The sequence below is a fragment of the Tiliqua scincoides genome, chromosome 5, assembly GCF_035046505.1.
Source record: "Tiliqua scincoides isolate rTilSci1 chromosome 5, rTilSci1.hap2, whole genome shotgun sequence".
Classification (NCBI taxonomy): Eukaryota; Metazoa; Chordata; class Lepidosauria; order Squamata; family Scincidae; genus Tiliqua; species Tiliqua scincoides.
This window is the reverse complement of record NC_089825.1, coordinates 118,157,016-118,173,409: the sequence shown is the minus strand read 5'-3', so window position 1 is coordinate 118,173,409 and position 16,394 is coordinate 118,157,016. Positions and strand designations below refer to the sequence as shown.

Sequence of the window (16,394 nt, the reverse complement as noted above, 5' to 3'; positions counted from 1 at the left end):
ATGGATCTTAAAGCTGGGTGGCAAGATTTGGACCCCAAGTATAAGAAACGCACAACGTTGGTGGAGTTTGAGGGAGTCCCTTTAATCACATACATGCTGGAGAACTGGGACCCCATATGGGGCTTTCAAGCCAGGCCTGATGACCTCCTGATCTGTACTTATCCCAAAGCAGGTAAATAGGGTAAGGGAGAAACTGGGGTCAATTTATGTGGGAAGATAAAGGGGGAGGTGATCCTGAAGCTTTGCTGATGGAGAGTTGCTGACTGAACGTTAAGATCTATGCTTCTTCTTCTCTAACTCCCACCAGGGACCACTTGGATTCAGGAAATTGTGGACATGGTCCAGCATAGAGGAGACATAGAAAAATGTGCTCGAGCACCTATCTACGAACGGATGCCCTTCATTGAGATGTGCCTTCCAAAACCCTTACCCTCAGGCAAGTAGGAAAGTGACAATACTGGTATAGAGGATATAGGAGTGAAAGTGGGGTGAAGGATTTCTTAGCAGGAGGCTGAATGCTTCCCTATGGTTTTTCAGGTGTTGAGGAGGCAGAGGCTATGCCCTCCCCACGTACACTCAAATCTCATCTCCCGGTTCACCTTCTACCCCCTTCCTTCTGGAAACAGAATTGCAAGGTCAGGAGAAATTATGTTCTGGGGCCTCTTTCAGTTTCCTGGCTCAAACTCGGCACATCTTAATTCATAATAAGAGGTAAGAGTGCCTCTGAGCATCAACAGAGTGCCTTGCTCTTACCAATGAGGAACTACAATAAGCCGCCTTCACTAATCAGAGTGGTGGGCTGGCCTGGTGAGTGTTGATGACTTCCAAACAGGTATGAGTCCCAGCACTGGTTTTTTCCTAAAATAAGGAAATACTGCTGCGGGAAATTTAAAAAAAACAGGAGAGGGGATTCTTGGCAGCTGAAGCAAAGTGTGTGAGTGGGAGGCTTATAGCTTGGATTCCTCAGTTATCTCTTCTTTCTGCTGTATTTCTGCAGATCATTTATGTGGCCAGGAATGCCAAGGACAACGCCGTTTCCTACTTCCACTTCCACTTCATGGCCAAGCTGATGCCAGAGATAGGAAACTGGGACCAGTATATGGAGGATTTCCTTACTGGGAAAAGTGAGTGGAGGTTAGAGATGGAGAACTAGAGAAAAGTGACACTGGTCCAAGGAAACTGTAGAGTACAGGAGGAAGGGACAAGTTCTTTGGGCTCTGCCTTTGGCCAGCGAGAGAAGTTGGGCATACTGCGTTATTGGTCCACTGGGGATCAGCAGAATTCTGTGATGAGATCCATCTGCAAAGTCCTCTCATATTTTCTTTCCACCACTGAAACATTTCAAGCTATGTATGTGTGAGAGAGAAAGGCAAATCAAGGTGTCACAGTTCACTCTCTTCACCTCTTCTGTCTCTTTGCAGTCGCCTGGGGTTCGTGGTTTGATCACGTTCGTGGTTGGTGGGAGGCCAAGGACCGTCACCCGATTCTATACCTCTTCTTTGAAGACATGAAGGAGGTGAGCAGCTCTTTCTCTCACACAGACACCCCTCCAAGGTTGGTCTTTTTTTTTCCCCATTGAGAAAGAACTCAGATGCAGTGAGCTTCTGACAGCAGTGTCTTGTGCAAGGAAAGAACAGATGACCCCCTTCCAGTACAAAATAGCAAGAATCCTCCCCTTCAATAGTCTTGCGTCTCTTCCTAGGACCCCGCCCGGGAAATCCGAAAGGTAGCCCAATTCCTGGGTCTAGATCTCTCAGAACTTGATCTGAACCGGATTGTGCAGCATACGTCATTTGAGAGCATGCAAGCAAACCCCATGGCTAATTACACCACCATGCCTTCTTTCATCATGGACCATGCTGAATCTCCCTTCATGAGAAAAGGTGGGAAGCAGAGACTACGTTCCAGTCTCAGTTGATAAGAGAAAGGCCTTGTGGGACTGCTGTGAGGAGTGGTGAAAGCTGGGGAGGGGGGCCCATAGGGCACAGTCTCACTGAGTGGTACCAGAATGTTCAACAGGGAAATACCACCATAAACTGTAAGCTTATGCAGCAGGAGCCAACTAGAAGGCAACTAGAATATGTGATATGGGTTGTCTCCTGGATTGCAGATCAGAGGAAGCCTGGTTCACCCACTTGGGGTAGGGATGGTGAAAGACTGGGAGCGTAGAGCTAGATTAGGCTAGAAGGTCAAGGCAGAGAGCAAAGATTCTATCCTGCCTCCAATGATTTATATAGCTTTATTTCAGCTGTGCAGCACATTTACTGCACAATGCAATGAGAGTCTGCACAGACGTTAAGTCTCCTTTTGTTCAGTTGCACTTACTCCCAAGAAATTGTGTAAGGTACTGTATAGGATGGTTTGTGGCCTTAAGCTTCCAAGGCTTGATTGCTTTCATAACAGCATAATAGGTTACTGGGGATACGGTACTGCTGTCCCAATTTTGCTGGGACAGTCACAGTTTTATCAATAATATATTGCAGTGCTTCCCAAACTTTTTAGCACCAGGATCCACTTTTAAAAACGATAATCTATCATGATAATCTATCTAGACAAAAAAAGAGATCTAGATAGAAATATTTTATTTAAGAACATAAGAACAGCCCTGTTGAATCAGGCCATAGGCCCATCTAGTCCAATTTCCTGTATCTCTATTAATCAACAATTAATTAATAATAATCAGGATAGTTTGCTCCCAAGGCTGCTAGAGACATATTCAGAAGTATATGTGTTTAGACATTTGCTAGACTCCCCCTAGAAATGGAGTTCCAGGTCTGTCCCCCAAACCTTTACAGTCATTCCAAGGTACCCAGAAGGCTGAACCGGAGAGCAAGATGTGCAGTTAGGAACTTCCCTAGACAGACAGGGAAGTTCCAGACCAGACAACAGGCTGAAACTGGGTTCACACATGATCTACAGCATTCCAATTACTAGAGAAAGTTGGAAAATGTGATGTTTTCACTTGGGGTTATGAAGATTACTTCCTACCACAGGTTAGCATTCCAGTTAACACTTTTCTTCTGCAAACTGGGAAAAGGTGCTTGCAATTTTTTTTAATGTTTCAGAAATTTTTCATGACCCACCAGAAATTGACTTGTGACCCACAGTGTGGGAAACACTGATATATTGAGTTAATCACTGCTCTGAAAACATCTTGAATTTATGTGTTTTTATAAGCCTTCGCTCCAAGTCTAAGATGGAGTGAATATTTTTCCTCATATCCCTTTAGATATGAAGGAGCAATAAGGAAGTGCTTGAGCTCCAAATGGAATATCAGAGCCTGACTGATGAGTGGCTTTATGGGGTTGAATCTGTGTTCCTGTTGGGGCAAAGAGAGTGGAGTTCTCTCGCCAGAGAGATTACATTTATGTGTATATGGACTATTTCCTAGTTGAAATTGGATCAGTGGTATCCCCTGAAGCAGTAAAGAGAGCAGCCCATATAAATCAATGAGGATATCCAGCAGTAGCTGTGATATTGGACACCAGCATATTGTTTGCTGTTCTTGTGCAAAGACAAAAACAGCTACTCCTCTAGAAGTGCATTTATTTTAGTTTTTTAAAAAATTATGTCCTGCCTTTTTCTTCACTGAGCCAAGACATGGTCAGTGTCAGGGTTCATTGGATCCTGGAGCAAGAAGGTCTGGGGGGGCCCCTTTGTGTGTGAATGTGCAAACTGCTCCCTGCCTCAGCCCCATCTCCCTGGGACAGTTTTCAGCACACCTCCCCCAATTTACTGGGGAGGCAGGTGAACTTGACCACAGCAGGCAGGTATTTGTTTTGCAAACGAAATAATTCTGTGAGCAATTTCCTGCTCTTCTTTTTACCTGGAAATATTGTCCAAATATAGTACTTTTAAACAGAGAAGTACAGGAATACTCATTTTAGAAAGAGTACCACAATAAAACAACATTGCTAGATGTGCTCAGAGCATTCAAATAGACTGTTGCCCCATTCTAGAATCTCACACAACTTGTCCTGTTTTTGTCCGTGAACGTTGGAATTTATCCAGCCCCACTTTACTGATAGGGAACTGCATCTGAGAGACAGTGTCTTGGTCAAGGCCAGAGAGTGAATGCATGGCAGAGTTGGGATTTGAACCTTCCCTGGATTGCATTGGCTTCAACTGCCCACTTCATTAGAGCAGTCGTTTTTAAACAGCTTTCCTAGAACGTTACCAAGGGTCCTCAGTGGGAAAAAGAGTGATAGTGGACAGGTTTTTCTGAAGACAATTCACTGATCACAACCAGGCTTTCCCTGCAATATGCAGCTGCAGGAGAATTGGATTCTCAGTTCAAGGAGGGCAACAGTGAGGCCCAACAAACTAGGTCAGAGTCTTGTGTAAATTAAGCGAACGCTTCCCAAAAATCCTCTGCAACATATCTGGGATTCTAAGGAGGTAAGCACTTTTCAGAATCCTTTGCAAGGTAACTGGGATTCTGCGGTAGACAGGCAGGAAAATGGAAAAGAAATGGGTGTGGAGAAGGATTCTTGGAAGGCAGAAAATTTGGAACCCACTAGGTTAGAAAAGCAGGGAAGGAGCAGAGAAAACCAGATCATGGAACTTGTCCTGGGTTGTCTTCCCCACCTGCAGGCACCGTAGGAAACTGGAAGAAGTACTTCACAGTGGCTCAAAGTGAACGGGTGGATGACATCTGTGCCCGCAAACTGGCAGGTAGTGGCCTGACCTTCCGCACACAGCTATAAACGTCACTCTTTGGACCTCGCTGCGAAGTTCACAAGCACGTGCCTGAATCATTTTTATCTGTATGAAATGCAGTAAGCCACGAAGCAACAAGTAGGAGCCAGTCAACTGGAATTTTGTGCATGGACCTTTTTCGATTGAATGCATCATTTTATAAGTCTTTTCCTTTACCAATAAATTCCAGTCAAATGAAAGGACTAGGTTATTCTAAATAAACGAATAAACGCATTATTACTTAATATTACCAATATTAATATTGGTAATGGTAATTATCCTGTGCTGAAAAAACAGTTTGGAGCAGCATAGGGTATGCAGTAAACTCTCATTCTAACTATGCTACACCAACAATTTCACCCCGATGCTGGTGGAAATTCATGCCAACACACTGGATGCTGGCACAACTGTATCCAGTGCAAGTCCCAAAGCAGCACAGAGGCAATGGTAGGCTGTGAATGGGGCATGAAAGGAGCTCACTAATGCCATATATATCCTATACCCTCTCCAGATGACAGACACACTCCTGAAGTTAGTATAATGTTGTGCTAAAGTTTGAGCTGGAGTAAGTCTAAATGCACCCATTAGAAATCAACAGAGGGCTTAAAAACCTCCTAATTTCCTCCATTCTGCCCACTCTGCTATCAGGAAGCAAAGGTTACAGGTTAAACTTCACAGGCAATCACAGCATTTCCACTCCAGTACATGTCTTTGCTATGGAGACCATAATTCAGGTGATAGGGTGCATGGCATGAATGGATGTACAGTATACCTCTCTGGTCTTATGCTGTGCACACTCAGAGCACATGAACACAAATTTTGCTAATGAGAACTATGGAGAAAAAGCACTTTGTAGAACAGTCTACTGCTGTATCTCCTGGCAGTGTGATCTTGTATAAGTGACTGCATACTCTTTGCTTTTGCCCCCCTCCCACCTGTGCCATAGACAATCCAGCAACAGAAGATGCTATGTGGCATTCTTGTGTCAGATGGGTTTGCTGGTATCACAGGGCAGCTCCCCATTGACATGCATTGATTGGATCCTTCCGTGCCCTGCCCATGGGAAGGCATCACTGCATGATTGGTGGATGCTGGAGGTGTTGTCATTGGGGCTGGAGAAACAGCTGATAGGGTTGAACCTCTCCTGGTTTTGTACAGTATTTTTAAAAGCTCTATTTTGCTCTTCCCTATTTGTGCTGGATTAATATAAGATTGACTATGCAGTTAAACCATCTAGCCCCATGGTTCCCAAACTGTGGAACTGTTCCCACACCGTGGGTTGGGTCCCACTGGTGGGTTGTGACCCATTTTGCATGAGTCCTGTAGCAGCTGAGCAGAGCCTCCAATGAAAAGTTCAGGTGACTAATTGCCTCAAACCTTGAGGCTATTCAAACATCAGATAATGAAATGCAGCAATTTTCAGCAAGTGTGCCACAGGTGTGCCGTGGGAGTTTGGCAAATTTTTTTATTTATTAAATAAATATAATTTATTAATAGGACCATTGAGGGATGTGGAAACCCCCCCCCCCCAACCAGCAGCATAGTGTTCCTTGTCAATAGTCAAAAGATTGTGTGCATTGACAATTTTAGTGCCTTGTCAGTGTGCCATGAGATGAAAAAGGTTGAAAATTGCTGCTGTGGCCGCTAATTGCCCTGCAAAGAGCTCAGCTCCTGCAGTTTGCAAGGAGCTGAGCTCCTGTAGTTGACAAGATAGATAAGCTGCTGATTGCCTTGCAAAGAGCTCAGAGCCCAATCTTATCAAACTTTCCTGCACTGATGCAGCCAGAATGCAGCCCTGAGGTAAGGGAACAAACATCCTTGAGGAGGCCTCTGTGACTGCCTCCCCACCAAAGGATGCAGTGCACACCCCAGCTGCACCAGCACTGGAAAAGCGGATAGGATTTGGCCCTCAGCTCCTAAAGTTTGCAAGGAGCCGAGCTCCTAAAGTGTATAAGCATGTGTAAATATAGGGAGATAAATGAGCATCTTTTTTCCCCTTGAGTGAGTGAGTTAGGGCACAATCCTAACCCCTTATGTCAGTGCTTTCCAGCACTGACATAGCGGTGCCAATGGGACATGTGCTGCATCCTGCAGTTGGGTTTCACTCACGGAGGCCTCCTGAAAGGAAGGGAATGTTTGTTCCCTTGCCTCAGAGCTGCATTGCCCTCATGTCAGTGCTGGAAAGTATAAAGGCTTAGGATTGCACCCTCAGTCAGTTAGTTAGGGCACAATCCTAACCAGGTCTATTCAGAAGTAAGTCCTATTTTGTTCAATGGGGCTTACTCCAAACCAATGGGAGCCAATCCTAAGCCTACTCCAATGGGGTTTACTGCAGCCTAAGGGCCCAATCCTATCCAATTTTCCAGTGTCAGTGCAGCCGTGCCAATGGGATACACACTGCATCCTGTGGTGGGGAGGCAGTCACAGAGGTATCCTCAAGGTATGGGAACATATGTTCCCTTACCTCGGGGCTGCATTGCAGTTGCACCAGTGCTGGAAAGTTGGATAGGATTGGGCCCTAAGGCTGCAATCTTAACCACACTTTCCTGAGAGTAAGCCCCATTGAACAAAATAGGACTTACTTCTGAGTAGACCTGGTTAGGATTGTGCCGTTAGTTCTAAAGTAGATCTCTTTCTCTTTTTTGAAGTCTCATAAACCTAGATTAGTCCAGATAGTGTCATTTTAAAAAGTAGGTCACACAGTACTAAAACGTTTGGGTACCACTGACTATAGCTGGGCACTGGCTTTATGGGAGTATCAGATTGCATCCTTCCTCCCTCCTATACTACAAGCCAGGTGTCGCTAGTGAGCCGTTAGTAGCACTGTAGCGATCCCCTCTGCAAAAGCACCATCCTCTTTACCCCCAACCTTCCATCGCTTTGCTTCCTGGGATTTGAAGTTCTGCATAGCACCGGCTGCTGCCGCGTGGCCTTATGGGAAAACCGTCCCTTAACTCGCGAAATGCTTGCAGGGAGTTGTAGTTCTCTTCTGTCCCTGAGGCCGACTCTGCGTTTCCGTCCGCGGTGGGCTTGCCGGCGGCCATGCCGGGGAGCAGGGTCGGGAGGCCCCGCGAGGCGGCGAACCCGGCTGGAGGAGAAGGGGCCGGGTCGGTGTCGGAGCGGGTGCTGAGGGAGGCCCACTCGCTCTATGTGCATCCGGGTCATGGTGAGGGGGGGGGAGAAGAGGTGGGGGGGCTCACCCTGGGGGGGCAGCACTAACCCCCTCCCTCCATTGCAGGGCTGGTGTCCATTGGGGTGCGCCTGGGCGTGGTTCTCCTCCCCCCGCGCCGCAAAGTGACGGTGATGGTGATGGGCAACCACAGTGCTGGCAAGAGCAGCTTCATCAACTGGTGAGACAACACAGCGGCCATCTTGGGTTGCCTAGCCAAAGGGGGCTGATGTCGGCGCTAGGCATTATGGGAATATCCTTGAGTGCAGCATCACTTAGGCCAGGGGTGGCCACAGTGGCGTAGCTGGAGGGGGGCCGAGCAGCTATGCCACCAGGTGGCCAGACTTGCTTAGCCTAAGAGTCGCGTACATTTGGGGCTGTGGCGAACGTCCCCCTCCCTGGCAGAGGTCTGCGATGGCACCCCCCTGCGAGATACAGCCCCCCCATTCACAAAGCCACCCCCCCACTCACCAGAGCCTCATGCGACTCCAGGACCAATTGGGGAAGCGTTCTGAGGCTTCCCCACAGTCTTAAACTATACTTCAGGGAAACCAGAAGTATGGTTTCTGACCACGTCGGGAGCCTCTGGGAGGCCACCCGCACAGTCCTAGCATCACGCAGGCTCAGTGCCTGGAGCATTTTCCTCATTCACAAAGCGCTGGTTCCGCTTCTGGTTTGGGAGCTGCACTATTTAAGAATCATTTAAATATATTTACTTGCCATGGGTGTTAAACTTAACATTTTAACACAGTGGACTTTCCGTTTACAGGTCATGCCACATTATCCACTGATTCAGGGATGTGAAGTGCAGGGGCAGGTGAGGCAGGACCACCCAATTGTAGTATATGGAAAAGCACTGCAGCTGCTTACACCTGAGGAGGCTGTCCTTTCACTCTAGGAGTCTCACCTTACACCTGCTTTCTCAAATGTAAGGAGAGCCTGCTCAGGTGTAAGCAGCTGTGGTGCTTTTCCATGGACTACAATGGGGTGGTTCTGCCTCACCTGCTGTCCCTGCACTAATTTGACTTGCCACTGATATTGAGGTCCACTTTTAAATGCCTTGTAACAAGGAAAAAAAATCATTAAAATCCAATTTTCAATCTTCGCACTGTTAAATGATTATAATTTCATTCCACTAGATTTCATTATTCACCCCATCTAGTGGCTGTATAGCGTCTATACCAATGTAACAATGGAGAAGCAAGAAACCAGGAAATGCGTTATTAAAGCTATTTTTTTCAGATTTTTTTTTTTATCCACTGAGGGCTCAGGAACAGTTCGCTAGTGGACAACAAGGCATGACCTGTATACTGGTAAATCAGTGTTTCTCAGTCAGTGGAATGAGTACCACTAGTGGTACTTGAGGTGGTGCTTGATGGTACTTGTGGGGCCCCTGCCGCCCAGCGGCAAGACCAGGAATGCAATACAACAAACAGCAGTAGGAGGCTCAGCTCAGTGGGCAGAGCTCCAAAGCATGCTTTTCCATGCTTGAAAATGCCCTCCAGTCTGCCCTGAGCCTCTTACTGATGTTTGTCATGTCACATCTGACCTCCTAAATGAGAAGTAACTGATGATGTCATCGGAAATAACTTCCAGTGGACCACCATAGGTGGACCATGTGAAGTGATGCAGTAAAGGACAAATGTTGAGAAATATTGCTGTAAATAACCATAAAGCTTGAAAATGTCTTATGTACCTTTTATATTAATTGTGATGCAAAAAGGTGCTCATCCAACATGTTTCCAAGAGCCATGCATAATATGTCAGTGAGCTCACGATCCACAGTTCCACAGTTTGGCCACCCCTGACATAGGCTATCTCAATCACAATGTGTTGTCAATCGCAGGGTCTTTGAAAATTTGGGGAGAGTGTTTTAGCTAAGCACACACTATTGCTCATATTATCTCTTTCACATTGAAATATACATAAAATCAACGTGTCTGAGCATTGTAGCATGTGGAAAAGTAGTATATAAATATTTTTGTGCACACACAGACACATGCACAGGCTGTGCGCAGTGCACTGTGTGGAGGGAAATTTCTAAACACTACATTAGGTTGTTGCTGGTTTATGGATTATACAAGGTATTCTGAGTATCATACTGGCTGGCCTTTGTACATTAAGAAGCTCCTAATCCACAGGATATGTTGGGTAGCTGTGTAATGGGATTAAATGATATCTCCGTAACTGGAAAACGAAGTAGGTGCCAGATGTGAGCTTTTGGGAATACTAATGCACAGGTCATCTCTGGCAATTGACTGTGATATTTTTTACATGACCTGAATTTGTAACAGAGGGTTTGCATCTCTGGAACATAATACGTCATTGTGTATTGTTGCATCTTATACATAAAAGGTATTGCTGAAGATACTTTAGTATTTGTACATTGTATTGCTTTCCTTGATGCTTCCTTGCAGGTACGTGGAGGAGCACATCCAAAGAACTGGTGTAGCTATTGAGACACAGGGCTTCACCTTCATCACCAGTGGAAGGAAGCGGGAATCTCTCACGGTGAGAATTTTCTGCTCTGACTTACCGCCTGTTAGAGGATTTGGCTATATAAGCTTCTGGGATTCTCTGAGCTAAGTGTTGGAAATTCCTTGTTCTGTTATCTAATACTTTGTCACCAATAGCTAAGGGAAACCAAAAGGCAAGCTAGAGATAGCCATCCCCTGTTCTTTAATACCAGTGGAAATATGCTCATTCTGAACATGGCTTTCTGCTTTTGGCTGTCGTGGCTAATGGCCATTTATCCTCGAATCCTTGCTTCCTCCTTTTTGTCATTGCTGTTTATTGATTCTCTGTGCTGAGCACCTTGGAAACAAGGGGAAAGTTAGGCTGTAAATGTACAGTAATAAATAATGCTGTTTAAAGTTATCTAAGCTGCAGCTATAGCAACATCTTGTACTCTTAACTTATCTTTTCCCCCCTTTCATTGCTGCAGGGTAATGCCACACTCCATCTGTATCCCCATTTCCAGGCCTTACAGAGCTTCAAAGGTTTGTTCAACTATTTCAGACAATTGACAAGGGATGAGCCTTTGTGCTAAACATTCAGCAGTTCCTGGATGATGTTTTGCCTTAAGACAGGAAGTTGACATTTAAGGGATGCAGCAGGTGACTGCTGAGGGCTTGCCATTACTCATAATTATGTATGGGTACTGAGATTTGAGGATGGTGTCTGTTTTCTGGATGATTAGAGTGGAGGCATGGTATTAGGTTCTCTTGATGGAGAGACCCTTATACGGAGTGTGCAGGTGTGTGTTAGAAGCAACACTTGAGGGCCATATATTGCATCAGTGGCTCATCATGCTTCCTTTGTTGTTTGTAAATAGCATTTATGTGGAAAGTATGTCCCAGATTTTCTACCTTTCCTCACATGCTTGCGTTTGTCCTCCATTGGGAAAACGTTTTCCTTGGTTAAATAGGGAGAGGGCATTCTGGAACAGGACTAAAAGTGTGATTAAAGCCCCTGTTGCCTCAGTCCCTATCTTAATCTCCTCCCATCCTTACACCTGACATGCTATTTATAGGAGTAAAAAAAAAAAAAAAAAGGAATTATGTCTATATTGGCCCTCACTCATAAGATTGATTGACTTGGTGTTTTTTTACACTGATTAATGCACTCTAGGGATTCAGAGAAGGATCTTTGTTAGCCCCACCTGGAGATGCCTATTGAACCTATGACTTTTTGCATGCAAAGCATGTACCCTATCACTGAATTATGACCCTTCCTTGGAAGGGGAAATGTTCAAAGGTTTCATTGGGAGATGAACTCAAGATGCCTTGATTTCCCTCCCATTTAGGAGTGCCGGAGTACCTGAGCACTGAGATCTGCACCTCCAAACAGAAGCAGTTCCCTCTGGTCACCTTCCTTGACACACCAGGCTTGGTGGACGGTGACATGAAGTACCCTTTTGATGTGGAAGGGGCACTTATCTGGTTTGGTGAGTGTACAGCATGGTTTATAGGGTTCCTGTTGGTTCCTGTAAAGGATTCTGCTAAAATGATATCATGGGGACACAGAAAGCCCAACAAAAAACCAAGCTTTTGTTCTAGAACAGGGGTCTATAAACTTTTCGACCAAAGGGCCTCATCAAATATCTGGCACAGTGTCAAGGACCGGAAAAAAAATTTAAATATAAAATTTAAATAAATACATTAGAGCTGGAACTTGAATGAATGAATGGGCTCAACTTTGGTACACTCCCACCTCATCCTCTTTCCCCACTATCCTGCTGCAGGCCAACTCTGTGACCTCATCCTAGTCTTCTTTGATCCCATGGGGCAGGCCCTTTGCAAACGCACCCTCAACATTGTGGAGAAGCTGAATGAGGGGCATGGAGACAAGCTGCGTTTCTACCTCAGCAAGGCTGATGAGGCAGGCGCTGAGGGTGACAGACAGGTACCTGCAAGGCACAAGGTCCCTTGGAAGGACAATTGGCTACAACTAGGAGGTGGAGCACTTGCTTCAGTGGGAAGGAAGCAATTGATGGCTGGGTTTTCCTTGACACTGGTCTCTGCTTCCCTTTGGCAGAGGGTCCTGATGCAGATTGTCCAGGAGCTCTGCAAGCGCCCAGGACTCAACAAGTGTGGGTTTGACATGCCCACAATCTATATCCCCAACTCTAATAAGGTGAGTAGCAGCTTTTACAATTTAGAGGCAGTGTGATCCAGGCAGGCTTCTGGATGCAGAGTTAGTAAAAGGGAGAGGAGGAGAAATGAAAACAGCCCAATGTGGTGGTGTAATGGTTGGAGTACTGGCTCAAATTTCTATTAAGCCATAAAAGCTCACTTGAGTCAGTCACTATCTCCCAACCTGACCTAATTCACAGGGCAATTGTGAAGATGAAATGAGGAGGGGGGTTCTTTGAAAATAAATACATGCCAAGCACTGCCGCATTTTGGTTTGTGAAAAAGTTGAGTGTCGAACATCTGGAGGTGATGGGTAACCAGTCTTTCTCCTTCAGCCAAGTCGCTGTGTTAATCAGATTGAGGAGGTCTGCCGAAGCATCGAGAAGACAATCAGTCAGACGGTACAGCACACTCTCAATGCCCTAGAGCGGGACTGCCACCTCATTAATGAGGCCACACAGCGACTGCTAGAGGAGGATAGGTAACAGCATGGCATTCTGGGAGGTGGTGGTGGGGGTTCATTGTCTGAGGCAAATGGTAGTGTTCGTTGAACCAGAGGTTCATTTTCTGGGAAGTGGATAGAAGCTGGAGAAGACTGTGAGGAACAATTGGCAGGAAGGTGGCAGTTCATATCATGCAGAAAAACAGAATTTTTTGTGGTATGGCAAAGCATGGAAGGATTGAGTGGTGCTGACCATTCTGAGGTGAAGTATGATCTAAGAAAAAATGTGAAAAAAGTTGACTAAAGGAAAATCAAGCTACAAATCAAACATTGGAAGGAAGATTGATATTTGTGAGCAAATTACTACCTCTTGGCCTTGTCTACTTCACAGTACAGGTACAGCCTATTTATCCGCGTTAGTTCCATGTGACTCGGCGTGATTAACAAAAAATGTGTTGTGCTGAATCCCATAGAGCTACGCAAATACAGCCTGCAGCCTGACACTTCCGAATGGAAGGAAACTAAGAGCTGTTCTCAATCCCCTCCCCCCCTCCTTCCCCTTTCACAGGTGGGATCCTGAGCTTGCTTGGGAGTCCTCTGCCCCAGGCAGCCTCCCGACAGCACTGCAGGTTCTCCTCCTCCTCTTCACTGCTGCCGCTCCTGCAGCCCTCCCTGGCCGCAGCCATCATGGAAACTCCTCTGCCCCAGAGCATTCTGGGACTTGTAGTCCGGCTCTCTGCTCACCCTCACCTGTCTCTCCAAGGCTTGGCAAACACTCCAAGCTTTTTTAAAACACTCTGGGGTTTTTTAAAGCAATCCCCCCTGTTGCTACTGCACCTGCCCGTGTGTGCGTGTGTGTGTGAGAGAGAGCGCGCTCCACCTTGCTGTACGTGTTCTGGCTACAGAGGTTTTTGGTCCCCTCTTCCCCTCTTCAGCCTTGGCTGGCTCAGGGGCTCCAGGAATGTTACTGTTCCTTTGCAAGGGGAGCCTCTTCCATGACTCCAGGGCTATTTCCCTGCCTGGGCGAGGCGGAGCCTTTTTGCAGTGTTTTGGGCTGCCTGGAAACGGATGGAGATGCCATCTCAGAGCAAAGGAAGCAAAGGTGTGACTTTAAGTACCCCCACCCCATTTGCGTTGAGACAAATCCGCAGATTCCATGGATAAATAGGCTGCACCTGTATTGTTGTGTAACTAAAATTAACTCTGAGTTTTTGGAAGACTCTGAGGTGGGATACAAGTGTAGTAACGAACTGTACTGTTTGAGGGCAGAATTGCTTTGGGGTGTTTATCTTCCTTACAAATGGTGAAAGAAACTGAGATCAGAAAGGAACTGAATACAAATGTTAGGAAATAGCCATTTCTGGAGGCTGGGAGTAATGGGATGTGTGTGCCCTGGGGCATTGTGGGACATAATTGTGGTCAGTAGAACTTCCCTCTCATTCCCATGTGTTTGTGTTCTTTACTCTTTTCCACATGCAGTGAGACCAGAAGCAGGAACTTCCGGGCTCGCTTTCGGGGGACATTGTTGGGGCTGGCTGGCTGCCTGCTGCCCATCTTTCTCCTACTGACCTTACTTTTTGGTACCTCATTTGCTCGACAGCTATGGACTCTGGTGCTTGGAGAGGAGCAGAGCCAGGCATTAGAGCTATATGTGGTGAGTCCTTTTTTCCAGGCCTTCAGCTCACTACTCTGCCAAGCCCCCAAAGCATCCTTTCCCAACTTTCTCACTGCTCCTGTCAATTCTCATTCCATTACATGCCTTATGGTTAGAGCTGGGGTTGTGTGTGTGTGTGGTTTTTTTTCTGCCATTCCACAGTTCTGTGCCAGCCCAGAAAAAATGCCTAGTTAATAAAGTAGTAATAAAATATGATGATCTTTGTTCTAATTAAAGTATTTATCTATTTATGTATGTTTGTTTTGCATATTTTATATAAATGCATATTTTTTACAAACCGTATGTATGTATATCTTATGCATACACGTAATTCAACTTTTGTTGACTTGTTTCAGCATGAAATGCTGTTTTTATTTATTTTTAAAACACGGCTTTCATTTTAATGCCAACTATTTCTCCTTACCTACAACCCTATTTTTTAGCGCCCAGTTGCCTCAATCTGGAGTCTTGTACCTGAAGAGCAGACCATTACAGTATTCTTTGGCCTTCTCTGCCTCTCTGTCCTTCTCCTCGTCTTGGCCAGCTATACTTTCAGGTAAGAAGCTTTCCTGGCTTACCACTAAGGACACGCTGTGCAGAGAGAACACCTGCCATGCTTCTAGTAGCACTCTTCCTTCCTTGATTTTGTTCTTTTCTGACCCCCCAGGACAAAGCCCACTCTTTCAAAAAAACAGAAGCGGCAGTTGGAAGACCGGCGAGATTATGTGTTGGATGTTGTGCTGGAAAAAAAGGTTGATGGCTATAGGGAATTGTGGGAAAATTGGATATGGTGGTATGGGATTAAAGCACAAAGTTTGGCATTCGTACCAAAGGATCACAGGTAGCAAGAACATAGTGCTTGTCAGTATTCCTCAGGGATTGTGGATAATGGGTTGGTCACTGCCAAGCATTACAAATAATTCTGTTTTTCTACAGAGGCAGCTATACGAGGAATACTTACGTCAAAGCATCGGTGAGCAGGACCTGAGCTGAAGTTCCGTCCCAGTGTTTGCTAAGAGACTGCCAGTCCCCCTATCAACATACCACATTACAATTCCCCTGTCCCTCTTCCTTGCCCCAGAAAGGGATTGTTGTGTAACTGTGAACTACCTAAGGGGCCAGTTCTTCACCCAGCTTCAGTGCCGTCTCAGTTGGCAACTTTTTTCAAATTGTTCAACTCTTTTTGCAGTTGAGTGGATTGCAGTGGCAACCTGTGATCTCTTCTATAATGTGATTAACCATTCCTGTGGTGCCATGCACCTGACAAGACAGTAATGTATCTGTTGTATATCCTGCTAGTTTGCTATACTCCTGACTGGATGGTGCTTCTGGCTATTTGTTACCTTGTGAAGGGACAACAGCAACACTACCTTGTACTTGCAATCTGATTGGGTTGCCACTCTCTCTATCCTATGTTATTGTACTGCCATGCACAGAAGTGGGTTGCCACTCTCTCTATCCTATGTTATTGTACTGCCATGCACAGAAGTAACACTCCAGGCTAAAAATGTTCTTTCATGGCAACTGCCATGAGGACTTTGGCCACCTTCAATAAGATGGTGGCCCGTGTTGTCAAGACTATGACTGGTATGTACACCTTACGTTGGGTGATGTATCACCTCTGCAAGCACTGCCAAACCCCATATAGCCTGAAGCTGGCCTGTTCACACTCTGATGAAAGCCCTGAGTGTCCAGGCCTTGGCCCACCCAATAGGACAAGCTCTTGTCAATTTTGATGCCTTAGCTCTTTCAACTGTAAGGTTTGGTATCTTCATCTACCATTTAGAAAGCAGTATT

The 16,394-nt window shown here is 45.8% G+C and overlaps 2 protein-coding genes across 2 annotated transcripts; both read left to right on the top strand.

The window, feature by feature from the left end:
• LOC136654372 (sulfotransferase 1C1-like) lies at window positions 1-4,706 on the top strand. The gene is made up of 7 exons (XM_066631355.1): window positions 1-172; window positions 308-436; window positions 538-635; window positions 998-1,124; window positions 1,422-1,516; window positions 1,703-1,883; window positions 4,594-4,706. Exons 1-7 carry the CDS (start codon window positions 1-3, stop codon window positions 4,704-4,706), a joined length of 915 nt encoding a protein of 304 aa, XP_066487452.1.
• Window positions 4,707-7,706: 3,000 nt separating this feature from the next.
• On the top strand, window positions 7,707-16,031 carry LOC136652019 (uncharacterized). The gene is made up of 11 exons (XM_066628834.1): window positions 7,707-7,864; window positions 7,937-8,048; window positions 10,285-10,378; window positions 10,812-10,866; window positions 11,673-11,813; window positions 12,111-12,271; window positions 12,404-12,502; window positions 12,837-12,982; window positions 14,423-14,597; window positions 15,041-15,153; window positions 15,265-16,031. The coding sequence occupies exons 1-11, from the start codon at window positions 7,741-7,743 to the stop codon at window positions 15,440-15,442; spliced, it is 1,398 nt and encodes a 465-aa protein (XP_066484931.1). The 5' UTR covers window positions 7,707-7,740; the 3' UTR covers window positions 15,443-16,031.
• The last annotated feature ends 363 nt before the right edge of the window (window positions 16,032-16,394 follow it).

What these genes read in the sequence shown, in the direction of transcription:
- LOC136654372 (XM_066631355.1), top strand. Translation starts at nt 1, where the DNA reads ATGGATCTTAAAGCTGGGTGGCAAGATTTGGACCCCAAGTATAAGAAA. An exon ending in TCCAAAACCCTTACCCTCAG is followed by an intron (nt 437 to 537) that starts GCAAGTAGGAAA and finishes ATGGTTTTTCAG; the next exon opens with GTGTTGAGGAGGCAGAGGCT. An exon ending in GGATTTCCTTACTGGGAAAA is followed by an intron (nt 1,125 to 1,421) that starts GTGAGTGGAGGT and finishes GTCTCTTTGCAG; the next exon opens with TCGCCTGGGGTTCGTGGTTT.
- LOC136652019 (XM_066628834.1), top strand. Translation starts at nt 7,741, where the DNA reads ATGCCGGGGAGCAGGGTCGGGAGGCCCCGCGAGGCGGCGAACCCGGCT. An exon ending in AGGCATTAGAGCTATATGTG is followed by an intron (nt 14,598 to 15,040) that starts GTGAGTCCTTTT and finishes CCTATTTTTTAG; the next exon opens with CGCCCAGTTGCCTCAATCTG. An exon ending in TTGGCCAGCTATACTTTCAG is followed by an intron (nt 15,154 to 15,264) that starts GTAAGAAGCTTT and finishes CTGACCCCCCAG; the next exon opens with GACAAAGCCCACTCTTTCAA.